The sequence below is a fragment of the Melanotaenia boesemani genome, chromosome 10 (assembly GCF_017639745.1).
Source record: "Melanotaenia boesemani isolate fMelBoe1 chromosome 10, fMelBoe1.pri, whole genome shotgun sequence".
NCBI lineage: Eukaryota > Metazoa > Chordata > Actinopteri > Atheriniformes > Melanotaeniidae > Melanotaenia > Melanotaenia boesemani.
Genome location: NC_055691.1, coordinates 21231012 through 21258013, shown reverse-complemented (window position 1 = coordinate 21258013; position 27002 = coordinate 21231012). Strand labels below are relative to the sequence as shown.

At 38.1% G+C, this 27002-nt stretch overlaps 1 protein-coding gene across 1 annotated transcript in view; it reads right to left on the bottom strand.

The window, feature by feature from the left end:
• Positions 1-27002, bottom strand: part of nell2a (neural EGFL like 2a) — a 75610-nt gene that overhangs the window by 44269 nt on the left and 4339 nt on the right. The window contains exons 3-12 of the mRNA XM_041997898.1: positions 18695-18845; positions 17431-17604; positions 16108-16204; positions 13676-13748; positions 12823-12905; positions 12333-12461; positions 8788-8890; positions 4078-4169; positions 2283-2388; positions 1546-1674 (exon numbers count right to left, since the gene is read on the bottom strand). Of these exons, the coding sequence (XP_041853832.1) occupies positions 1546-1674; positions 2283-2388; positions 4078-4169; positions 8788-8890; positions 12333-12461; positions 12823-12905; positions 13676-13748; positions 16108-16204; positions 17431-17604; positions 18695-18845 (1137 nt within the window). The remainder of the gene's footprint in view (positions 1-1545; positions 1675-2282; positions 2389-4077; positions 4170-8787; positions 8891-12332; positions 12462-12822; positions 12906-13675; positions 13749-16107; positions 16205-17430; positions 17605-18694; positions 18846-27002) is intronic.

Here is a 27002-nt window from a genome sequence, read left to right as displayed (position 1 = left end):
AAAACCAACTGAATCACTTCCTACAAATTAAAATCCAGTAGTATCTGTTACTATGCAGATTCCCTCAGGCTATAATCACCTGGACAGCTGCTCATATCTGTAAACTGATGTAAGATCCAGGGTGTGCATTTTTGTTCTGCATCCTGGTTCTAGCAACCAAAAGCATTGCTGCTTGATTGACGCTTGAGAATCATGTTGATGAAGTTGACAAAGTATGTCTAAAAGGGAGTGTGGGGAGAGATGATAACAAAATAGGCTGAGACATGCATTCACTAACAGATGCTCCATAACAGAGCTCACTGTGAAAAGGGAAGATCAAGAGGGCTGCGCATCGACGGGGCAGCTGTCAGGGTCAAACGCAAAAGAATCTGAATAACTTTGATGCCATGTTTGCGCATTACTACTAGAGATACACAGGGGGAGCAGTTACTACATTTTTATGGCAGGATAAAACGATGATAAAGTGATTAATTTTTAATGATACATCCAGAAAATTCAGCAAAGATAGCAGATGAGAAAATTAGCTGAGACAGTCGAATTTCTTGTGTGAACATTTGAACTCTGAGAGCAGGTTTCACCATCAACAACAAATTCATGTTTAGGGATGTTTGTAGAATGGTTTTCAATAATGTAATAAAAAATAGGGGGTATTTAAAAGGCAATCAAGGAAAATGCTGTTTGTGTAAAGAGCAGGGCTGGAATAATTAATTACGTGGTGTTTGACTTATAAAGTGCAACATTGATGGAGGCATCTGAACCTTGCAGTGTGCAATCAGTAATGGACGACCCCGCTGGTCATAGTTGGCATGCTCCAGAGAAACATCCCCAGAATACATGCAAGCATTAAAATCTTCCATATGTTTTTAGATCACAAATTAACCGACTGACTGAGAAGACAGACATTAGTTTCTGAAAATGCATTCTGAAAAGCTGTTAGTACGTGTCATGGTTACTAATAATGAGAGGATTACAGTCACCAACATAAAAGGATTATGTGATAAAACAAAACAAAACAAAACAAACAAAACCATTAATTCAGTTGTGGAGTTTTTTTGGGGAGGGTATTTAAAATGTGCATTATTTTACTAATTATTCAGCAGGTATTTCCACCTTTTAACTGTGTATTACTTCCAAATAGCCCAAACACATGAACATAAAGGGAGCGTTCAGTTTGAAAAAGCTACATTTTGGGGATAATTTTGGGCCTAATTAATGTTTTTCTCTAAATTCCTGACTCATGCTGTGATCAAATAAATGTATCCGATGTTATTTTCACAATTGCACAGTTGTCGGTGGTCATGTCTTTGTGCTTCATGATTTCTGCTGCTCGACCTCAACAGCAGTAAACACATTCTTCTGAAAACTGGAAAATTAGCTGTGACATCTGTGCTGACTGTGAGATGGTCCTTTCAGCTATATAATAAACAGCATAAATGCAATTACTTTGGCATATCACAAGAAAAGAAACTTGTTATAAATATGAAAACCTTTTAAGAGATCACCTGTAGGATTCGGGGATCAACAGATGGAAGTTGGGAAACATACCTTCACAGTAGGCGTTATCATCTCGCAATGGACGGAAACCATCCTTACAAACACAGCAGTCTCCTGCCTCCAGGTTCACACAGTCAGAGTGCTCCACGCAGCTGTGGCCCTCTGAGCAGAAGTCATGACCTGCAGGAGACACAGACAGGAAAAGGTTGCAGAGGAAAGAGGAGGAGAAGATTGGAACATATGTTTACAGTTTTATCATGGCCGTTTTTTTAAAAAACATTTTTACTGTAGAAGCTGTCATTTACACATAAGAGTAAAATACCAATTTTTTAAATAATTATCTTGGTCTTTCTCTGATATCTCTCCTTCCCTGAACAGAAAGAAACATCTACAGGATCAAATCAACTTATTTGCAAAGTTGCACTGTGTAGCTCAATGAACAGTGCAAATGTAGAAATCAAACAATAAACACAATCACATTCTCTCAAAGCGATTAAACTAAGTTGGACATTTCTGGAGTCAAAAAGGTTGCTTTCCAGCTAATTATGAAATCCTGGATTTTTTCTTTTTTTTATTAAATAAAAGAAATTCAATAATGACAAATTAGAAAGCTTCCGCTGTATATTATAAAAGTTATATGCAGTATGTCTCCTTTTTAATAGTACCAGTACAGATACCAGGCTAGCTTCACACAGGACAAATCCACAATCTGGCACTCTAAAAAAAAATGTTCCTTTATATAAGAAATGTTAGGTGAGATAACAGTAATGAAATAAAGACTGTAATACCTCTGCAGACTTTACAGCATCGGCTGCTCAAAGCGATCTGCTCCGACTCTGGGCAGGTGAGTTCTGGACAAGGCTCGCTGGGGACCACTCGATGCATGGTCCTGTCCTGTGAAGGGCAGACACAAAATCCTTGTGAGCTACTTCTTATGTGAACTCTGGCCCTCCTTCATTTACTCAAGGCCTGAAGGCAATTATAAAGGTAATTATTCATCTATTGTCTTTCCTCTTTCTCTGCCCCACTTCCCTTCCTCGCTTTGTGTTCATTATGAACCAATTACTCACTAGTCACTCATGGGTTCTTACCAAACTATGTATTGGCAGGGGGAGGCAGGAATAGGTGGTGGGTACTTTTTCCTCTATTTTTCTGTTATCCAAAGTGATTTACATGATGATTCATGGTGCTTCTTTATTACCAGCAACAAACAGTGAATCAGTTCTATGGATAAACCCTGCATGTGTGTAAGGGCTCCTTTCCCTTGCATGCTTGTGGCAGGCTTCTTCAGTGTTCTCATTTCTTTACCTTCAACTGAAGCTAATTTGGGCTCATTAAAACCAGAGACACTTGAACAAATAACTCTAGAGCTTCCTCATCTGTCATGCATGTACTGTGTGTTTCACTTGATCTTACGCCAGTCTCCCTGGACACAAAGAACTCAATTTGTGGGACATTTTGGAGCAAACTTCTCTTCAAAGTCTGCAACTTTCTAAGCAAGATTCATCATCTATTTACTGCCGGCCACCACCCAAAATCTGCATCACCCCTGCAGCCAGCAGGCAGACAGAAGATCAGAGGAGTGACAAGTAGCTGTCAGGGGAAGCCTGCAGGAGTCTGCAGCAGTGGGCTGACTGACAACGCTCCCCGTCCCCACTTCTTTGATCTGCCTTGAAATGCCAGTCAGTTAACTGGGCCTACAGATGGGCCAGGTGTGGGCAAGCAAGCCAGACAGCTGTCTGCACCTCCAGATTCAAATGGTGCCTTGCAGAATTAATGGAGGAGAATGAAGTCGGCTGATAAAAAACTTCTAATCATTCTTCTGTGATTGATTGAGCCCGCCTGGTGTAACGTCATCAAGTGAATCGCTCCCAAAAGTGAGCTATTCATCCATCTGGTACACCAGGCGGACAAAGCAAAATACTCTGAATAATTAGAAAATAAACCCAATTTGGGACCACTTTGTATCTGATGCACAGTATTGAAAAATGACTGAAGTATTCTATAACTGAAAGATGCAGAGCTTTGTCTCCAAATGTAAAATCAAAAAGCAAAATTCTGCCAGTTTAATTATATTTATATAAAAGTCTTCTTTCCACTGTGTGGTAGAGCCCAACATGTCTAGATTGCTTTAAGTACCCAGTATTTTTCTTTTGTTTTTCACTGCAGATAACTCATTTGTAATGAAAGATAGATGTGCTCTTGAAACTGCTATGACATTCAGATATCTACTCCTGCACGTGGGCACAACTGTGCACTACAAAGCCTGTCTCTGAAGAGCTGAGGGAGAAAAAAAAGACAGCCACATGCAAATCTCAACTCCTGTAAATCTGGCATGTTTTACCAGGTATAAAAAAAAAGTTTAGTTCAGGTTGTGGAGATCTGTATCATTCAGTGGGGAAGTAACCAAGGCCAAGCAGACCATTGTATGTAATGAGTGTTTACTCAGGTGGCATTTACTGTGACATGGACATTAATACTTCTGAAGTGTCTGCTGGCATTAGTTGCAACAGAGTCTCTCTCTGAAGAGGATTTTATTTAAATCCTTTTAAATTAATATAGTTAGGTTTTGACACAACTTACCCTGCATTCAAACAGCAGGCACCTGTCAGAGGAGTCGCGCACAGCACTCTGATCTCCTTCCACCAATTCTCGTCCACCAAACAAGCAGACGGCTGGTAGTAAAAAGCAACACACAAACATAAATAAGTGTAATAAACACTTGTAGAATAAACACACAAATGAACTAACATCACTTGTTTAAATATATTCCAGATAATAGTTTTTTGACAAAATATATGATGAAGAAAAACACAGCAAATGTTTAACTTTCTAATTTTATTAATTAGAAGAAAATTAATAATTACTGCTTTCTATGTAAATTTTCAAGCTCTAAAACACGTACATCCAAGCATTATTTGAATTTAATTATTTTCAGACAATAAGTTTTAGAATAATGAGGGGGATCGTGTGAAAGTGATGAACATCTGATGTTAATGAGCATAATTGTTAGGTAGCTTTATCAGATTTAACACATGAATTAGATTTAACTGACAATAAAAGCACAAAAGAAAGAAAATCCCTTTCAGACCCAACATATTTACTATCATTGAACTACTGAAGTGGAATTACTAGTGGTAAACAATAACAGGGTTACAAAAGATGCTTGGAGAAGAAAATGTGGAACTTGTATGCAAAAACTTGAAGCATCAAAAATTGTCCTAAAACATCTAAAGACATTTTTTTTTTTTTTAATGTTTATGGACAGATTGAATTAGAGTGACTTTTAATGGAACAGATCGGTGGCCCTGTGCGTTGATCAATAATGGACACAGGACACCAGTTAGGTGGAGGAGGGAAACAGCTATGGGCTGCAGAGTGATTTTCTTACAGGAGATGGACTGGAAATGAACTCCCAAATGCTCCACCAAATGTTTCCAACTACTCCACTGCTTGGTAGACCAGCAAAAGGCTTCAGAGATGATTGAGTAATAACCTTTACTCCTTTCTCACTTGACTTAGAAACTATTTATTCGTGGCCTCTTTTCAAATATGAGAGTTACTGTGATGGAATACAACAATCCACTCTGTACAGTATTTCTGAGGCTGTGGTTGCTGCTTCAGTAAAAGTCAAATGCAAACAGATCAAAACCCAGACTCAAAAGATGAAAGCCGAAGCGCAGCTATTGAAAAGCAGGGGAGGAGCTTTATTGTTTGCAAAATACTAAATCATCACATTAATTTAGCTATTTTTAAAAACTATTTCAGACATGAAATATGCAACATTAATGGCTTCGTGATTGGTTTTAAAGGGTTTGGCATTCAGTCATTCTGACAGCAGACACTTTTACCGTTTATGTCCCCGATGCTTCCTTCAGAGATGTGAAACTGACAGAAAAGTCATGCAGTTATTTACTGTTTGCACACGACTGGATGGTGCATGAGTCATTGCTTCATATAATAGTCTTTATAGTGTCACAGTTTTCTCACAACACATTGCCATTAATGTTCATATACTGTAAGTATGCCAAGGTGCAATGGTTGTATTAAGTATAGCTGTAGTGAAAGGAATCATCTTAAAGAATTATTCAACATGTTTAAGTTCATTGAAGACTCAGTGTTAAAGTACAGTAACAGCATCCATCTTTTTCTATCCTCAGTTAATCCAGTGCAGGGTTGCAGGGGTGCTAGAGTTTGTCCTAGCTGGCAGGAGGCCTGATCAGCCTCTAAGTAAATTTAGAATCACCAATAAACCTAACATGCAAATTCCACACAGTAAGACACCAGCAAGCAGGCTAAAGCAATAGCAAAGGCAATATTTAATTCTCAACGGAACATATCAGATCTTGTAAGTGAGACATTTTACTATTTCATGAAATATATTAGCTCATCCAGAATTTGATGGTGACAACATTCCTAAAAATTACAAGCTGGAAAGGCAGAGGAGTCGCTGCTGTCTGATAAAGCAGCAATTCTTCAGCTTCCAAAAGATAGGCAAGAAAAAGGCTGAAAAGGTAAGTGGTAATAAAACGAGTAGCTGGAAGAACTTGTTGCAACTAATTAGAATAATTGGCAACAATACACTAAGATTTGGTAAAGAATAAATAAATAAAGACTGTCTACAGCAGTGTTTCTCAGTTTTGATTCTCAAGTACCAAAACTGTTTTAGATGCTTTACTACTCCAGTACACCTGATTCAGATTAATTGACCTCCTCAATAAGTTCTTTACAAGTCTGTTAAAAAGCTATTTATTTCAGCCAGGTGTGTTAAATGCACAAGCATCTAAATCATGCAGGGCTGTGCTACTTAAGGACAGGAACTGAGAAATACTAATCTACTCCAGAACATTGCAAAGTAATGATCTTCAGTAAAAACTTTGACTATGACATCATCTAAAGTACATAACATCCTCAAAGGATTCTTGCTACTTGCGTCTATATTCACACCTCTGTGAATATAGATCATCACCATCAATACTGAAAGGTACATACAAGTTCTATACCAACTAATGCTCCCATGTGTATGATGTCTTTTTCAGGGAAGTATTTGCATATTTCAGCAAGACAATGCTAAACTAAATCCAGCATCTATACTTCTTTTAACAGGAGTCTGGGCACTTGATTGGACCATCTGCAGTCCAGACCTTTCTCTAACTGAAAACATTTGGCAAATTATGAAAAAAAAAAAAAAAAAAAAAAAGACCCAGGGCAGCTGAAGAGGTACAATCCTATTAAATGCATGAATGGAAAGCTTTCCTCTCCCATAGGTCCAGTCTCCTTAATCCCTAGACTTATGAAGTGTTGTTAAGAGGTGATGCTACACAGATGTAAACATGCTCAACCCATCAAAACCAAGATTTCATATTTGTCATGAAACAGTACAACATTTTACTTTCAACACATCATATGTTCTTAGTATTTTTTAGTATATGTGTGTTTTTATAATAAATAAACCCCAGGCTTTTATTTCGCGGGGTTTATCATGCCATGTCTAGTTTTGTCAATATTAAACTTAATAATGTTTTTCATCAAGGGTTTTATAATTGCATGTCACACTCTGTCCTTAATATTTATAGTGTTTTTAAGCCTTTTTAAGGCCTCAGGTAAATGAGACTCAAGCCAAATCAGCCATGTCAAACCCAATTAAGTACTGCTACAGAGAAAGTGATGACATGATTAATATGTAGAGACAGAAAGTGCTCCTCACCTCTTCACTGAGGAGAAACTGTTTCATATAATTGGTGAGGGTGGGGTTAGAGTGTTCAGAAATAATCACATGGGCAGGAAAAGTGTGTTTGATGAGCGGTTGGGGTCAGGCAGATTCAGATTGATATGAGGAGCAAAAATGATTGACACAGCAGGTCAGGCTTTATCACAAAGCTGTACCTCATGAAAGCAGAAGACTTCTGAAACATCCATTTGACGCTCTACTTGACAGACAATAAAAAAAGAGAGACTCAGAACTCCTTCCTGCAAGGCCTTGTGCTGTGAGATAAGGCTTTAATTTGGAGAGCGAATTGTATCTTTGTAGCTGAGAAACTTGTGGTGTGCTTCTCTCCAAAGCAGGAGCATCAGTAATTAGATGTGTGTTTGTCTACCTCACTGAGATAAGTGAGCACTAGGGTATTGAGTTTAAGGGTATTACCTGTTATGTGTTTATATTTGTGTAGCACAGCAGCAGATATAGTCATGCTTAAAACCCCTGTTGTTTCATCCCTAACCCCCGGGCTGGCGGAAATGATGGTGAAGCAAGTTGATTAAAATCTGAAAGACTAATGGTTTCATTCTGATAAAGAGTTCAATCCCGTGCATGTATTGCTTGCAAGTGAAGCAAGAAAGCAACAGCAGAAGTGTGTAGGAGGTTTTGATGGGTGGGTTCTTAAATTAAGTCAGCTAGTGCAAGATGCGGAGTCAAATTTACAAAAAAATACAATGCAGATTCTGCTGCCTTATTTTATCTTTCATATGCTGTGTAACCTAATACACGTACAATATGAGAAGATAAGTAACTTAAAGCACTCTGAAATAAGGTGATGAGTTTCTCTAAGTAATACACATGCTGGATTTTGATCTATACTGCCAGTCTTTTCTTTTCCAAAAGGCATTTAAATAACGTCTTTTAATTTGGGGTTACTGCCAAAATAATACTGGGGTGAGAAAGGATAATATAGACTGAAATCCATTTTTATGTAGAGGAGAGCTAAGAGAACATGAGAGCAGAGTGCTGCTGTGAGGAGGCTAATAAGAGTTCATTGCTTAGCTCAAAGTCTTGAGGAAAAAAAAGCAGGGCCTCTGTGTAGCAATGGGATGAAACAGAATTATTTATCCCTGCAGCCAGAACACATCAGTGCTAAAAGTTAAAAATGGACATTTATAAAGACTATGCAAGTGTATGAATCATTTCAGGCCTTTAACATTTCTTTCCTCTACACTTTTTTTGCAGCCTCAACATGTCACGCCATAAATAGGAACTACTTCACATCACATGCAGTGATGCCAGATTTACTGGCTCATGTCTGTGTGACTGGTGGCCATCTGTGTTTTGAAGCCAGCTAGTGAATAATTGATTGGTCCATGTATATGCAAAAGGATGAACTCATCTCAAGGGACATGTTAGGAGGTAGCTTAGCAACACAGCAGAGCCCTGGTCAATTGTCAGGCAGCCCTTGTGGAGGTGTTATGTGTGCACTAAATGTGCTGGGAAGGGCTGTTTTGTGTGTGTGTTTGTGTGTGTTTGTGTCCATGATTTTAGAAGTGTTGGAAGGTTGCTGAGGTTAAGAGTCCTCCACTCACGTTGGCACTCCTTGCAGCAGGCACCCTTCATGTACGCAGGCGCTGTGCCTGCAGGGCAGTGAGGGGGAGGGCAGGAGATGGCCTCACACTGTACTGTGCCATTCTGGTGAGGACAGAGAAAAACATGGTTTAAACAGGGATTACAAGACCCAATCTGTAACAGGAAGTTTGATTTCTTGATTGATAGATAATGCTCTAAATATCAGGACTTTAAAATCTGGCAACATCAACTCAATGGCTGCGGTTACTGTATGTTCTGTCCTGCCTACCACCTTCAGCAGCTCACCTTTTGGTAGGAAGTCCACTTCCCTCTGGACTTACTTCCCTGGACCCCTCTCCTTCCCCGCTCTCTCTTTCATACACATGTAGGCGTGCACTTTATGCTGGGTGGAGTGAAGGGGACCATCTAAGTGGCCAATTTGGCTGCACCCTGTGGTGAGTCGCCTCTCAGTTTTTAGTACACTTCAAAACACGACAAACGCAACACACAAACAACTTTTGGGGGTCATGCCATGGGCTTGGGGGATGAGGGTGGGTGCATCCTGGTGGCCCTGTGCTCTGGCTGTCCTGAATGGCCGGTGCCTGGCCCAGTTCGCTCTGCCTGGGGCCTTCCTCTGGTCCAAGGTGGTCTTTGTGGTGTGGTGGCTTGGGTTTGTGCTCCAGGATCGCTGCTGATTGCCCGTGTTTCTAGTCTGCTTCCAGCCTCCATAGAGGCGTGGTCACTTTTGCATGATCACGCTCATCTCTGATCATTCCTCATTCCTCATACTCTGCATGCCAACACAGTCACTGAGTTGTCCAGTAGGTCTGTACACTAAGAACTACTTTTGTTTAGGTTTTTTTGTGTGTGTTTATGTGTATCTGGTACTGTAGCTGTTGTTCTGATACATGTTTTTTTTTTTTGTTGTTGTTGTTTTGGTTATTTTTTAGGAACTCCTGATGATTATCAGATTTGTTGTGCTTTTGTACAGGTGGAGCAGTTGGCTGTCTGGTGTTTGTTTGGATTGAAGGGTTGTTACCTTTTATCTGTTGTATCTTTGTCTCTGTTTCCTTTTTACTTCTCTTCACTATTCTCCTTTTTCTGTCCCCTTCAGTCAGGTCCAAGGAGACTACATAAATTCCATAATTCAAAATAAATAAATAAGATCAAATAAATAAATCAGATCATCAAGAGTAGCCTTATACTCATAAAGCTCTTGTCATGCTGGACAAGTAAAAAAAAAAAGGAATTAAAAAAAAATAAAAGGGGACATTGAGGTGCTCTTGGGGGGCATTGGCAATCGATTGATTCATTTTGATTATCGACACCTCTACTGACCAGTCACAGTTAAAAAAGGAATGCGGGCTAGCATCCAAATTCACCTTAGAAACACCAATGAGAATCCAGAAGGAAGTAGACCCAAAGGTAGTATGTTGTAGGAAGAGGGCACACTAAAGGCCTAAAGATTTTCTTCTTTATGTGAGTTGCAGGCGTATATTTCAGCAGCATTTTATTACGGCTGGAATATAATTATGCTGCATTTGAGGATGTTGGGGATTGGGGCAGGATAACTAGATAAGGTCACTGCCTTAAAAAAGACCGAGTGATTATCTATGATTGTTGGAAAGTACTTGTTTGTATTTTAGCTGTTCCATTGGACCCATACCAAATAAAGACTCCAGCTAAACCTCCTTTTCTAATTCAGAACTGTGATTTATCACCCAAAATCACTTTCAATCCAACTATCAACAGTCCATCACTGCTTCTCTTTCGCCCACTGTAACCCTGTTTTCCTCTCTTTGGGTGGAAATGATGGTTTACTTTTAGCATTGACTCTTGGTTCTGACCTTTGGTTTTCATTTCTTTTGTCGTGTATTATCTATTTTCAAGATATATTTGTTTGACTTTGTCTGTCATGGTGCAATAATATCTTCTTTGGTCTAACTTTTGTTTACCTTTTACAACTTTACCATTTAGTTTGTGCATGCTCTAAAGTTTGTTTCATGTCAAATAATTGATTTTAGTGTAGTTATTTGTTTTTAATGAAATCTAACAGAGCAGCCTTGTGTGAATTCCTTTTAGAAGGTTTCAGAAAAGAGGTGTCGATTCAACTTTGCAGTCCCTTTGTACAACTGAATCAATACTCTTTCTGCTCTTTTGACTGTCACACTTTGACTGTATCAGTGATGTGAGGCTTAATAAGATAAACAGATCTCTAGATTTTTGTTAAAATTATTTTATTGTGTGATGCCAGCACTTTTGATGATGGGACCAGGCACCTACATGAATGCTTTAAATAAAAACCATACATACATGGCAGTACTTAAAAGTACACAAACTATTTAAATAAAAGAAACGCTGTTGTCAGTCTCTAACTAAACTTTTTCTTTTACATTATACTGCGTTCAAACTTTATCTTCTTTCTTGCTGTCCTGCCTGTTATTAACATAATTTCCACGGATGAAAGCTCTGTGACAGCAACATCTATGAACCTGATCCACATAATTGATGACATCTTAATGCTTCACCTTTGAATTTTAAAGGTCACCGCTAATTACCGCACATAAGGCAAGGAACACATCCCATCTAATTCCATAATTGCAGCCCAGGAATGGTGAAACAGCATTCCTGTTGAATAAAGCTGTTTCATTGGATGAGTGGGTTGAACAAATCTGTGATGATAATTATCATCTGTCAGGAGCAATTAGGTGTAGTGCACTGAGAGATATGTGATTTCCTTTTTTTTTTTTGCATGCTGAGTAGTGATGCGCGAAGGCATCTCATTGGCTGGTTGGAACAGTTCAGTAGCACTGAATGAGTTTCATGTTGAAAAGCTGAGTGGACTGACAGCGTATGAAATCTGTTTTCTGATGTGGTACAAGCCAGAGTTCTCCAGTGGTTTCTAATTCCTTTTTGGTAATTATTCACACCTTTTGCAGTACAAACTAAACCTTTGAGAGAATGAAGCATTACTGAGCACTGTTGTTCATGTGTCTAATCCTTAGTACAGTGGAGGCTGTTAATACAGTATATTTTCTTGGGTAAGTGGGGTAACCCTCCTCTGATATACTAAAATAATGACAATAGAAATTCCCAACAATGGGAATTGATCAGACAAATTAAACACACCCCTGCATTCACCCACTAGATAAAAAAAACAAACAAACAAAAAAACAAAACAAAACAAAAGGCAGCTCTTACAATTAGAGCAATGAACATGTGCATTTCACATACACACACACACACACACACACACACACACACACACACACACACACACACACACACACACAACTAGGCTTTTTACTCTAACTAGTAATACATACATTATTAAAAATTGTATGTTCTTAGATGCAAACACACATATGTCCAAACCCACACATATATCTGCAATATTTCTTTCACAACACACTCAGATGCCTGTAAACACATGATGATACAATCGCATCAGGGGATGACTAGCACACAATTTTAGACTGAGTATATGTACACACTCACGCGCACTTAATTAAAATTTAAATGCCACTTCTTGCTTTATATTAATCACCCGTGTGTGAGGCCCCACCGTGCATGTGCAATTCCTGCAGCCATCTGTCCAGCCCTCATCCTCCCGGTAGACGACCCCCTTGACGCTGCAGGTTCTCTCACAATAGCAGCCATCCAGCCCATTCATCTTCTCCTCTGCCCTGGACAGCTGCTCATGCAACCAAAAGAAAGAAAGAAGGCATCAGGGAGTAAAAATTTAAGTCAGCCTTTGTGTATGTTCACAAGTAGTAACCCCCCCCCCCCCCCCCCCCCCCCCCCCCCCCAAAAAAAAAAAATAAAAATACAGGAACATCCCAACAATTCCTCATTTGATTCTAACACTTAAAACTCACAACCTCTGCATCAGTAGTCTGACTGTCATATATCTGTTACAGCCTGTTGCAAGGACAGGGGTACACTGGTTAGTGTGTATTTTATGCTTCTGAGCAATTATCTTATTTAATTTACTCCAATTATTCTCAGTTTTTAGGGGACAATGCTAAAATATTGATGATGTCACAATACATTACCTTGCTTGATGTTTTTGCAAGGATATCCTGCAGTTCCATAATTTTCTGCACAAGTCCATGGAAATCATTGCAGGTTGGACATGCTGACACAAAAGACAGAATATACCTCATTTTAGCACATATGTAACCAATACCTTATGATATCTTATGGTAAGTGAAAAGTAAGACAGATGGCTAAAACTAACTCAGTGGATCCCTTCTGTTTTATTATTTAAAAAAGAAATAATCAGCAGTACTCTGACATTTCTCTCATTATTTCCCATCGTCCCCTGTCCAAGAGAGCATCATCTTATGCAACATGCTGCAGCAGCCTACTGGAAGCATGGATACTTAAACCATATGAAACCGTGAAATGTTTTGCCAATCAAAAAAAATAGCTTTCTTTTCTTCTTCTTTTTTCAACATGAGCTGTTACAGCCTCCTGGCAAAGAAGACAAGGCACTGTACAAAACCCGAAAGAGTCTCACCAATTACCAAAGTAATGCTGGGGTGAAAATATGTGTGCACTATATGAGATTCTTGCCACAAGAAAATATAATGAATGTGATATATATTTACATAAATCAAAGCTGGTATTTTTATTTTATTTTAACTGCTTTGTCTCCTCAAATATATACAAATATCCAATATAGTATTGGAAAGACGTCACTTCCTCAGTTCTGATTTGAAAGTTGCAACATGTTTTAAAATCCAAAGTTTTATTGAGATAAGAATTTAAGTTACATATTTAAATCAAATCAAATCAAATCAAATAATATTAATTAAAGAAATTAAAAATAGGAACAATAAAGTGCCTTGAAAAGTTCATAATCTTTATGTGCAAATATAGTGTTAAAGAAAAGACTGCACTCACTTCTGTTCAGATCTGGGCACTGTGAAATGTAACCCTGTGGCATCACCAGGATCTCCACGTCCTGCATTACCCCCTGCTCACACAGATACAACAAAAGTTTAAAACAAAGAGAACAATACCACACAAAGAAATGACAGGCAGAACAAATAAGATGAAGGAAGTTAATATGTTATAAATACACAAGGACCCAGATGGGCAGAGATGCTTAAGCATGCAGTTTGAAATAATGAGGGTCCCAAATAATTACAGTGAATGCATAGATCAAAAACACCTGTTTACTGAGTCTAGAAATTTCTGAGAGCCTGTTGAAATGTACGTTTAAATCACAAGACTAGTTGTGAGCTCACGTGTCTCTCCGAGATGGTTGTTACAATCAATTATCTCGTGTGCTGGCACCAGAAGGAAGTTTCACCAGTGATGTGGGAGTTACATGGAATATTTTTTTCCTTAGTCTTCTCTGACAAGCATAACCAGGAGATATAGATTCAATCTGACTTGTAAGTGTAAATTGATAGTCGTTTGTCCTATTCTGAACCCCAAACACTAGCGGACATACACACACACATGCAGATACTCTGTTGCCATAGTAACCTGGCCCGTTTCACTCCTTGAGAGCATTTATTACCCTTACAGAAGTGGAGCGGTGCAACTTTGGAGAAATTGTTTTTTAAATTGTCTTGCCACTTCAATTTACCGGCCATAAATATAAAATCGCGCGGAAATGACACGCTGATTTTTCACAACAAAGTGCCTAAATGGAAGCAGACAGGAGTCATGTCCATCAAACTTGTAATGAAACCATAGAACTAATATTTATTTGCAGTCACTGTACAAATTTCACACAGTGCAACTGCAGTCAACTTCATTTGAACTGTGATTAATGCTGCATCATATAATTCCATGAAGCTGAAGTCACAGTCAAGCAAGAGTTGAAGCGTTTATCCCCTAATGTGACAAATTTGCAAGTGAAACTGAACGTGTGAACACGGTTAAGCAATAAGAAATCCATCAGAATTTATTAGATAGCTTTAAAGTGGATGAGAGCAAAGCTGGTGTGATGCATAAAGGAAAAGAGCTGTCAGTTAGTTTACAAATAAATTATTTGATTTATGATAATCATCCTCCAAAGTTATTCTTCTTAGAACTTCCTAAAAAGGAAAATGGGGATTTATATTAAAGGAAAGAGAAAAAAAAATGTAAATTGTAATGCCGTAAGATGTGCAGATAACATTTAACATGGAAAATAACTATTTAATTTTAATGTGATTCCAAACAGAGTTTGTTGGGTAATGTAAACTGTGAAAGGATTGCCAACAGAAAAAGTGACAAACTTTATTCACACATTAATCCATCTTCTATTATGTTCCTCACCCTTCACTCAGACTTTCCCATAAAAGTAACAGAAAAAAGCAAACGGGTGCTTTGATGACATTTATATTTGTGTGTGACTGGACTGTACATAAGATATGAAACAGTCTTCATGAAGCTCTCACATCAGCGCCTCATATTGTCAACAGTTTATATTAACACACGAAGTGCATACTTGTTGTGTAAGACATAGAGGAGGTGGATAGGAGAATGTGAAAATAGCACATATTTAATTGCACAACTACAATCAACTGAAGGAAAAGTTGGATCTTTTACTTAAGATATTTTACAATGTCTGTTAAAGAGAATATATATATACATACACAGATTCAAAAATAAAAAATAAGCAGTGAGGAGAGATGCTGCCGCATGACAGCATTAGCAGTTGGCCTCCTAAGCTTCTTTCAACAATCAATTAACATAGATTAAATACAAACACCAGCTCACAATGTGCAAAGTGCTAACAGGTACATGCACACAAAAGCATCACGACATCAAACAAAGAGTTAGTCATAGGCTGACTGATTAAAATAGTAACAGCTGCAGGTAAGCTGACATTTTGGCCTAGACACATCTCCCCAAGTGAGAAATTCTGAAGAGCAGTGGAGCCTGAAACAGGCGATGTACTATATGTCTCTCTGTCTCTCTGCCTGATGAGCAATACTGTAGACTAAGTTATATGAGCAGAGTCCAGAGGCTGTTTAATGATGCCTCTAAAATCAGTGGTCTGGGGTAGCGGAGATAATTATACTAAGCCTAGCTTCACACAAAAGGAAAGGGAGCCAACAATGACAAAAAAAAGTCAATTCCCAGGGTTAGCAAAACAGCTCTTAAATTAAAAATGGTAAGCCTAGAGAAATGTGCATAATTAAACCCAACAGCTATAATAAATAAAACCAAACAAGATAAACAAAGACTGAGACATGATATAAACCAACTGCACAGGGGGTAAAAAGATAGAGCTCTTGCTGTTCTGAATCATTTATCGCCTTTTAATATGACAGATCAGGACAGGCATCAGCAATAATTTATTCTGAGACATGAGTTTGCAATGCAGCATTAACCTTGAAGAAGCCATGGGCAGCATTTCTCTGTCCAAGCCAGAAGGAAGTGTATTCAGGTATATCCATGTAGGGGGCTTCCACGACCCGCTCATAGATCCTGAAAAACACATACGTGAAGAGGTCAAAACAGATTAAAATAAAACACTTAAAAAAGCAAGCGAAAGAAACAAACAAAAAGCTGTGGTTGAAACAACCTGCATCATATTTGTTCCATATTGCAGGTCCTGTCCTTTTAAATCCCACTGTTATTCCCTAAGGAAAGTATAGATGACCACAAGCTTTCTGCAGTACACATGGTGACACCGTCTGCCTCTTTTATTGTGCCAAGGAGAATCACTCACAAACAGCCACATTCAAGTCAAACCAATGCAGCAGGTGCACATATAATGCAAGTTTATTCAAGGTGTGCTTAACCTTTATTAGACCAAAGAGACAAAATGAGAAAGTCACTTTGAGAAAGTAAATAGAGTTCCACAAATTTAGATTGCAAAACAACCCAAACAGACCAAATACTCAATTCTCAATAATTACTCTTTTTTTTCTCTTATCTATAATAGTTAGTTAAATGGTAAGCTGTCAGCTATATAAAAAAACAGCCTACAGTGCACATAAAACTCTGATCCAGAGGACAGTCAAAGAGGGTTTCTTGATTCCAGCTGACCCATTATAACGGATCATTGGTGCAGGTTTGACTTGCAGTGCTGTGTCAGCCTGGCTAAGGTTAACAAAACAGGGCTGTGATCCCTCAAAAGCTCCCACCAACAAGCAGTGACTATTGAGTTAAATGAGGTGAACAGCCAACCCAGAAGCCCTGCATACTGAACCAGAATCCCTTTGATGGAAGCAGCCCCTAATCTTATTCTTACTGTCAGTTCGAAAATCATATTTGTTTAAATTTACTCAATGAATTCTTTAGTGGGGATGTACCAAAGCAGCTGGGATGATGATTTCAACAGTTAAGTTCATGATTATCCTTCCATAATGGTTTCTCTTCTTTCTGCTTTTCCTTTTTGGGCTTTTCCTACCTGAGGCACTCGCTTGGTGGTTTATCACTCGGAGTCATGTTTCTTTGTTAAAGTGGCTGGTTGGAGAGGTAATTTGTCACAAACAGAAGATATAGTTATTTGAATCAGAATAACATGAGCAAAACATCACCCAGATCAATGAGGTCCTCACCAATGTGGTTTTGGTGGACCAGGACCTGCTCATGAGAAATGGGCAACAATAACAGGACATCCTTAAACAAAGAATAATGTGTTATGAAGGTGAAGGACCTCTGTATTTTCTAATAAATACACTGTATATGTATTGCCAACATCTTACCTGTTGCAGTCCACGTGTAATATGACATGAGAGGCGCTGACGGCCACAGAGACCTTGTGCCACTGGTCGTCAGCCAGGCTGTAAGGGAACACTTCCGTGTGGTCCTGCTGGCTTTTGGTGCGATAATGAAGACGCACTTCACTGCGCTGTCCACTGCTCTCAAGCTCCAAAAATCTGAAGTATAAAAGTAGTAACAACCTGCTTTAGTAACAGCGAGATCATGACAGCTTCTGTGGTCCTTTGTTTTCTTGTGTCTAAACTCAAGGTTCAAGTCAGGACAGTGCTGAGATATAAACACCTTGATTGTTTTAAGAAGTGTACTTATATTCCTCTGATCTGCAACACTGTTTAGAATTTAATCATTTGTAAGTGCTGCATCAGCAACACACAACAATGTGGTGGTTTAACTTTTTACACTTGAGTATTAGTATTCAAGAAGAATCCTTTTCTCCACACCACTGAGATTCACCCATCAGAGGGCTACTAATGGAAAGAGCTGCCAGTACACACTCGCCACCTTTGCTTTTAAAGGCAGACTTATTTAAAGTAGAGTTCTTTGCTGGAAACATTATTCAAAAGAAAAATAGATGCTCATGCGAGTGTAGCAATGGAATTGATTTATCTGCAAACCACATCTAATAGATTTACTCTCCCCTAGCCATGCATGCACATTAATCCTGCCTCTATAAATGCACTCGCTTACACTTCTGATGTTGAATTAGTCCTTGTCACATTTCCAAATGAAATCATGCAGCTCTGCTTTGTAGCATATGAACTGCTGGGAAAGCTAATCAGTAGTGGGGAAAGTCATTAACATCCCTGTGAGCTCTATTCTCAGGACTGACTTTAATGTACAAACTGTTCAATCATGGCATTATGTGAAACTCAGATTGGTGTTCTGATCATCCAACGGCTCAGCTACCACAAACTAATGGAAACATTAGCATACAACCTGCAGATAGGGTTTCATCAGTTTTTAACTTACAATTAAAGAGTTCATGCTTGCATCCTTGATAGACTGTGGATGATACACCGGCATTTACGACGATTTGCTTTGTTTATTCAGCTACTGTGTAAAACATCTAAATACTTATGAAATGTGAGTTAAGTGTGCTGATATGACAAAATAGATTATACCTCTTATATGGTATATTCAGGTTTGAACACCTTGTTTTGTGTTATATCTGCAGCTTGGTCATAATTAACACTATTTGTCTGTGTGTACTAAAACATACGATACTATGATGACATGTGCTGATCATACCTGTGCTCAGAGTGATGGATGGAGAGGATGACACCAGAGTTGAGATGATCCTGTTTGAGGGTTGCCAGAACAGTAAACTCATTCTTGCCTTTAAGCTTCTGAACCATTTGCTCTGAGACCTTAGCAGGAGCTTTCACTTCCCTAGAGGATCCTAGAAGGAGGACAGGAATTGCAGGAATTATTCAAATAGCTCCTCAGAAAAGTTGTCTTTTTTTCCTGTCACGACATTAAGAAAGTTAAGAAAATAAATAACTTACAATGTGTGTTTGTTATCGATCTTAAAACAGCTCCGACAAGAAATACTGAAGACAAGACAACTTTATTGCTGCAAATTGTGATTTATGAGAAACTTGTTTATAAAAGCCAGGCTGATCATATTACATGTTTTGCATTAATAGATTAAAATGTGTCGGCACATTTCCACCATTTAGGAGGACACAAACAAAATAAAATATCCTATTTAAAATTTTATGTTTTCAATTTTGATGATTTCTTACTTACAATGAAATAAATAGCACATTTATTAGTCATTGAATACAGTTGTTAATAGATTTGATGCTGTATATCAGTAATGATTTACAGTATTAACAGTTTACTAACAATAGCCATTTAATTAACTAGGTGGCAGTGTAATGAGAATGTATGATTTACTGTGTGCTGTCCTTGAATCTGTATAGTATGGTTTTTTGCACTCCTGGGAAGATATTCTGGAAGATATAATTCCTTTGTTAGAGTTGTTCTCACAACCAGTCCTTTAAATTGGGTCACATGATTCTCCTTATCCATGCATATAAATGGTACTCTGCAAAGAATATTGCCTTTCCCTTGATCCCTGTGAATGGAAACACCTCCTTCCAAGGAATAAAACTTATAAATTACAATTGTCATTTGATATTTCAGACCTCTGGATTTTGCAGAATTCTCATCACAGTGGAATAGAAACAACCGTTCTGAATATTGTACATATTGTACACTGCATATTGGGAGGTAATTGGCTCTGAACAGTAAATAGTTGATTCACAAACAAAAAGTCAACACTAAACACACTAAAGTTATTGGTCCAAAAAATATATACAAAACATTTATAATATTTCACATTTACTTTTAATATAATTTCCTTTTGGCTATAACCAAAACACTACTGGTGACAAAACTTAATCTGCCATGATGATTTAGCTATTGCCTAAGATTCCTTAAGCTTTTGTTTTCATGCCCATTTCTCCTGCATCCAACTCTTCTTTCAATATCAATATCATCTCTTTTTCCACAAGAGAACCAGTAATCTTACATGAGATATATTTACAAGAAAACTCTACTTCTTGGGGATGCTTAGATCATTCAAAGTTTTAGCAAGATGTTGCATATCTCCTTGCATATATATCTTGCATATAAGTCTGTGATGGAGAGTGCAATCTGCTTTGCAGCCATCTGTTGAGGCAGCAGCATCAGAGCCGGAGACTCAAAGAGACTAAAGAAACTAATAAAGAGCCTGGCTCTGTGCTGAGGACTACTCTGGCCCCACTGGACTGTGCAAACAAGAATGTTGCATCAGATGCTAAACACAATAGACAACACAGTATATCATTTACATAACATAGTGATTTAACAATGAAATCTCTTCAGTCAGAGGCTTCTGCAGCTCCACTGAACAAGTTCTGTAAGAGGAGGTAAACCCAGGCCCCAGCTGTAGCCTTAAGCAGTGGAAGAAATAACAAAAATATTCCAATGATGTTCATCCTGTAACAATTTCATTTCCCTGTTACATTATTAAAATATTATTAAATTCAATTCTGTTTAGTTCAATTTATTTGTCCGGACTTGTGGTCATTATGTTGTGAATCACAGGGGTAAAGTAGATGATTACATGATATCCCAAATATTCCATCAAATTAATAAATCATTTGTCCTTAGTTTGGTGTGTGGGTCTTTATGTATGAATCTGAGTACTTCATAAAAAAAAAAAAAAATCCAGGAAGGGCAGTGACGTCAGAGTCAATGGGACAGAATTTTCTGTAGATTGTGTCATTAGTTCTAAGCCCTCTGTTTCACCATTGTACCCCCTTTCTCCTCTCCAGCTGACATCTATGCTACTTTAATGGAAACATCAATAAATAATCACGTTTTTCAGAAGCAATCACATCAAAGAGTTCACTTCCTGCCATGGGTTGCATGCAAGATACCCTGGCACACTTAAGCACCCCAGGAAGCTAGCAGCTAGGCAGCTTTTCCTCTGTGTATTAATATTAGTACCATCTGGTGGAAGTAACCAATTAACCTGCTCCAATGGGAAAGAGGAGGAACAGAATATAAATATGAAATGGTTAAAATAATGAATGCATATATAGTAAATAATAAAAACATGCTGTAATGAAGAGCATGTTTACAGTCTGTTGTCATACTCTCAGTACACACTCAGCGGTAGCTGTAACCTTTTTGTGGTGGTGGCCCATTTGGGGCTTATTTTTAAGTAATTTCTGTCAAAAACAAACATGTTCTCTAAATTAGTCTCTTACCAGAGGAGATGCACAGAGAGGAGATTCATTAATTTTGCATCACCATTTGGGTATCGTCCCAGTGTCATTGGCTGAGGTGGGACAGATGGTTGGACTGCAACAGGAGTTCTGCCTAGCAATAATCTGCTTCAGCCGGCAAAATCTGCTTAGTAACCAAATAGAGACACTGGAATATAATCTCAGAAATATTCTACAGATAAGTTTCTTTTACTTGATTTAGTTTTCTTAGCTTTATTTAAAAATACTTTGTATACATAACCCGATTGCATTTTTTTTAAGAAAAATCTACTAATTAAGGATATGCAACGTCTTTGATTATGTACACTGTTGAGTAAATTACCACACTATGAGTAAACAAAAAGTACCATGACATCTCAATCATGAGCAAAATGAGCTCAGTGGGAGCAGGTGTCAGGGCGGGGTCCATGCTGAGAGAACGTTGATAAGGCAGGGGGGATGGTGAGGTCCTAGTAAACCCACAACCACTACAATTTGGTAGAGCCTTGATCCCTTGACCTATAAGTGGATGACTTCACCACCAGCCTTTGTACTTAAAGTCAAAAGGGTTGCTTAAAATTGTCATTTGGGGGATTAGCAAGTGGAGGCCTCAGCTCGTTTAGTTAGGTAGTTATAGTCTACACTGTGATATAAAGCAGGTGATCTCAAGAATCAAGATTAGGACAACTAAAGCAGCACCTCTGAATTCCTTAAAAACATACACGAAAGAGCAGCAGATAAGCTTATGCTGCAATGTGCCAAACAGCCTTCCCTTGTGCCAAATCAATGTGGCCGTGCTGAGGGGGCCTTTGGTCGATTATCTATTGGCAGGCTCCTAGATGGGGCAGCCACCTGCTCCTAACGACCACTCCAATGTGAAATACTGACACAAAGTAGCTGGAAAATGATTATCTAGAGCATTTAATTCTAATCAGCAAATTTTCAGTGCAGTAACATAGCAGTTGTCATCCATTTAAGTTGTTTGGAGGCTATGAGTACCAGCTGATTGTGAGGAAATTGTGCAGAGTTTTAGTGGCTGACAAGAGATCTTTAAAAGCCTCAGGCTCAATAGCATCCCTAGGAAACACAGCTTTGGGCTACAGAATAATCTTATCTCCTGAGCTTATTGCGTTTTAATAGCTATACTAAGGCCACAATTTCCATCCTCCAGCTTCACCTTTAATCTTAAACTGTCTAATGGTCTTATTTTGTTTGACCACCAATATGCACACAGCTGTAATCCCTCGACACACTTCCATCACTGAATTTTCATAGAAAGGTATTGGGAATGTTGCAATCGCTAGTTCACACATACATCATTTAGAGCAGGTGCCCTGCAGCAGAGCTTGAGAAACTAGAATAACACAGCTTTACTAGAGGCCTTTTCTCACATACCGTAATCACATCTAACTATAATTACAGACTATTCACACAATAGAAAAATCACATACTCTCTTCCTCCATGCTCTGAATGGCAAATAGAAGTATACGTTTACATGTTTAGTTTCTAATTTTATTACTTCCTTGAGAAAATTGTGCCTACAGGCAGAACCCTTGATACTAAATAAGATTATGGCCATTTTTGTATGTAAATACTGAGGACTTTCACTCTGCGCTCCAGCTGATGCTCAGAACAAAACAACACCTCCTACAATTTTGCAATTTCTTCTACCAGTAAAGAGTAAGTGAGCCATGAGATGTGTGAAAAACACAGAACCAAGACTGGTCCGCATAAGCAAGCTGATGAAATTAGCAAAGTAAAACTATGTAAAACAGCACCATTTTTTCATGATGCATGTGTTCTATTTTAAAAATTAACTGTGTGTTTTAAACAGGTCATTTAATCTGATACTTGGCAAAGAGGGATATGGGTTAGTCAAGAAAAAGCCTATCCTGAGGGATTAGAGTGATGATGAACTCCCCACCAGCAGCAAACTCCTTCAATAGTGTCAACACTCACACATGCAGCTGCAAAACAGGTGTAGACTACAACACACAGACTATAACCACAGACATGTGCAACTACAAAATTCACTAAGTCAACACAAAGCAAGAAATTGATCAAGAGAAATGGAGTGGGGTGGATTATAGCTTAAAAAAGCACACCCACACAAACTTTTAAGGACCCATCTCTGAATACCGGTTACTGCAGTACCTGCACATAGTCATGGTCAAACTTACTGGCACCTTAAATTAAATTTTCTGCTTAAATTGCCAGTTATGTTATCAGAAATCCCTCCAATACCAAATATTGTGTTGTGGAAATCAACAGTGCTAGTCAGATGTTTTAAAATTGGGCAATCATAAAATTGTTCAGGTGTTTATTGGACACTGTAAAATCCTTAATGAGAAAAGTTAACACAGGCTATTGTGGATTGTAGGGAAAACAAAGCAACTAAGACATCTAAAGACAACCAGGCTGACCTAGAAATCACCACTATTAAATAAAAAATAAATAAATAAATCTGTATGATTTTTTTTTTTTTTTTATAAAAACCTTCTTAGGCTTAGTCTTCCCCATAGTGGTCAAATAAAAAACCCTACAGCATGGACACACACACCTGGAGACTCTCAAACATGACTCAAATCAATGGGAAACTTCTAAAACCTGCAGAACTCCGGTCCTCAAAGACCAGGACTGAGGATCGAGCCCTACTGTAAAACAGGATAAAGGTTGGATTATGCTGTCGGGCTACTGGATGCCCTGAATGCAATAAAAAATTATTAAATTACATGCTCACCAAAGGCATTATAGAGCTAAATCTATTATCCAGTTTCAGAAAGCTAAGTTAAAATATTGTAGGGATAACAAGCATAACAACCTGAAACAGTATAAATAATTTATAGAAAAAATTTGGACTGATTTAAACATGCAAGTTATATGTTCTGGCCTAAATCCCACTGAACATATCTAAAGAGTGGCAGACTGATGATCAGAACTACCATCAATGAGGTGTAAGAGGTTTTTACACAACTATACGAGATATTAAATTAATTCAAATTCAGAAATTTTCGTCTAAATATGTTTTTATGGTTAAAAAACTTGTTGCAGACCAACTATTTTATTGACTACTTTTACTGCACCTTTGCTGATGTAACAAGACTGTTGTTGTTGAGGTATCATCTGCTACTGGAGTGCAGTATGGCTTAAAAGATTAATTCAATTGAACACATTATTTATCCCTGAGGGACAATTTTAAAGACATGAGGAGCAGCATCATTAAAAGGACAGAGAACATGAGGACACACACAGTGCTAAGAGCACACAGAAAGTGCTAAAATCAGAATACAACCATCCCAGCAGCTATCAATAAGAGAGCTCTGTGCTCTGTGTCACATTTAGGATAAAATGGTATATGCAATCAGGGGCAGGACTATCATATCTGAACAAAGTGGGGTCAGTGTTCAAGAGCTGGGCTGCTGTGGGGACAGAGGTGGACCTTCTTCTGTGTTCTGCAGTGTGCTCAATGCATCCTGTGGCCTGAAATTGCATATGCAACTAGTCTGATATAAGTGTATAGTGAATCTACTGTTATGATTGTAGCCTGGAATGGCATACATCATTCAAATCTCATGAATCCTAGCTTTCCACTAGTGTGTAACGTGTAGGTACTAGGAAGGGAGACTGACTAAAAATACATATTTATTTGTCATGTCCTGCAAATGGGATGTCAGGTATTAATGAGCTGAAGAAACCATTGTTGTCAAAGGTTTTGCAATTAGAGAATGTTTGGTATCCAGCACACAATTTGTGTTTGTGTGTTTTCATTTATTTAATGAAGCTTTTGTTACTGTACCAAATATAACATATACCAAATTATGAAAAACACTAATTAATTTGCATTAATTTATAAAAACTTAAATTAATATTCCAGTGTGTCAATGATTTAGACCTGTAGATCTGTATTCCATCGTATACAGGGAATCTGCATTTGCCAAATCATCTTCCCCCGCTATGTCTCTGCTCTTGTGGAACAAATACTAAACTGAGACAAGGGCACCTCCAGGAGTGCTTGGGCCAGCAATTTCTCCCCAATTCTCAGATCGCCTCCTCAGTGACCGCCTGTCTGACATTCACACATACACAGAGCTAATGACAGCCTTCCAACCACCCAACTGTATAACTGCCCTGAGGGGATAGAAGTCTTTTTCTCTCCATGGTCACTCGCACTCCTGTGTGAAGCATAGGATCTGGTTTGCCTCAGAACGCAGCAAGCAAAAATGACTTTGACCACAGGGAGTTGGGGATAATGTCAGTCAAAAGATTGAAAAGATTTGGAAACTTTCTTTTTTAAATAGATAAAAATACCACAAAAATAGAGTGTAGATAAAAACATTAGTACAAAAAAGTGTATATTTACATTAGAAAAGCAGTTAAGCTAAGTTAAGAAAAGTTATGCAGCTTCAGGTTTAAAGATTCTGGTTAAATTGTCATTATTCCAAAAGAAAACTTAAGCAAATCGAAACCCTAATTGAAAACAGCAATGTTATTGTGTGTTTAAGAAATACCTTCTTTAAGCAATTCTTCATTAAGTTGTCCATTTGTGCCATTGAAACATTCAGTATATGCTTCTGCAAACTGAGTTTTATTCTTCAGACTCTGTCTTTTTAAAACTAAATTCTCACTTTGTGCAACTATCCTTCTCCTGTAGCTCAGCAAGAAAATGCTCTCTGTGGAAGTACAAAGAGGGAATTTTAGACTAAGAGGTCTTTAACATAAGAAAAACCCAACTGATCTGTCTGGCTGTGGCTTTAAAAGCTTCATATTAGCTTAAGCTGAATGTTGGAGCATGTTGTTTCCCATAACTTACAGAATGACTCTCTGTACAGGGAAGGAATTAACATGGGCTAACCTTTTTTATGTGATAAGCATGAATGGATTCAAGAGTGTTGTATAAAACCTTTTAACATAAAGGTGAAAGAATGCTGATGACCTTTTTGTTTCAAAGTTTTGCTTTAGCATGATCGTTTAAAGTATCATAAGCTGAGGTTTTACAGTAATTTTGATCAGCTTTATTCCTAAATGAAATGATCATAGTTTATGATATGCTGAAATCTTCACTAATTTTACAAATCCAATGTTAAAATGCATTATTTTTCACTCATAATTATAGTCACTATTCATTGGCAATATTTAATGGCTAAGAGATTAAATGGCCAAGCATAGGCATATTATTGGGATGTTTGGTAAATTTTTTAAGGAATAATAAACTGGGATAGGACTTTCCCAGTTTCCCAGCGGTTTTCTTCTATTTTCTTTGCAACATGCTTCAGATCAACTCTGTTGACGACTCACCTACTTTGTCACAGACAAACATACCCTCAGTGAAATCAGGCTGTAATGATGGTATTGTTGAGGCAGTGCCTGCTATCCTCACACGTCTGCTACGAAAACAATCCTCAGATTAGAAGATTTTGCTTCTAATGGTTTGCATTTTATTCATGTGCCTTTTGGCACATAATTTGCCAAAAGGCAGATCTACTATCTCCACAAAGGAAGTCTGGACCTCATTCATATTAACCATTAGCTGGTGGGTTATCTGCCTCAGCAAAGCCATTCATTCAACTTCTTTTAATTTTGAATTAAAGATGCTGTTGTACTTTGTGGGCTTTAAATGCTGCAGAAATATGCCTGCAATTTTCTCTCCACCTCATGGCTTGTTTTTATCTGCAATATCAACCACGAGCTTTTATGAAGACAGATGTGTGCCTGCTTAATTATGTCCATTAAATCCATTTAGTCTGTTTGACTTGTGTGAAGTTTTTGAAGCAAGGACAACTGGTAGAAGTGGGATGGT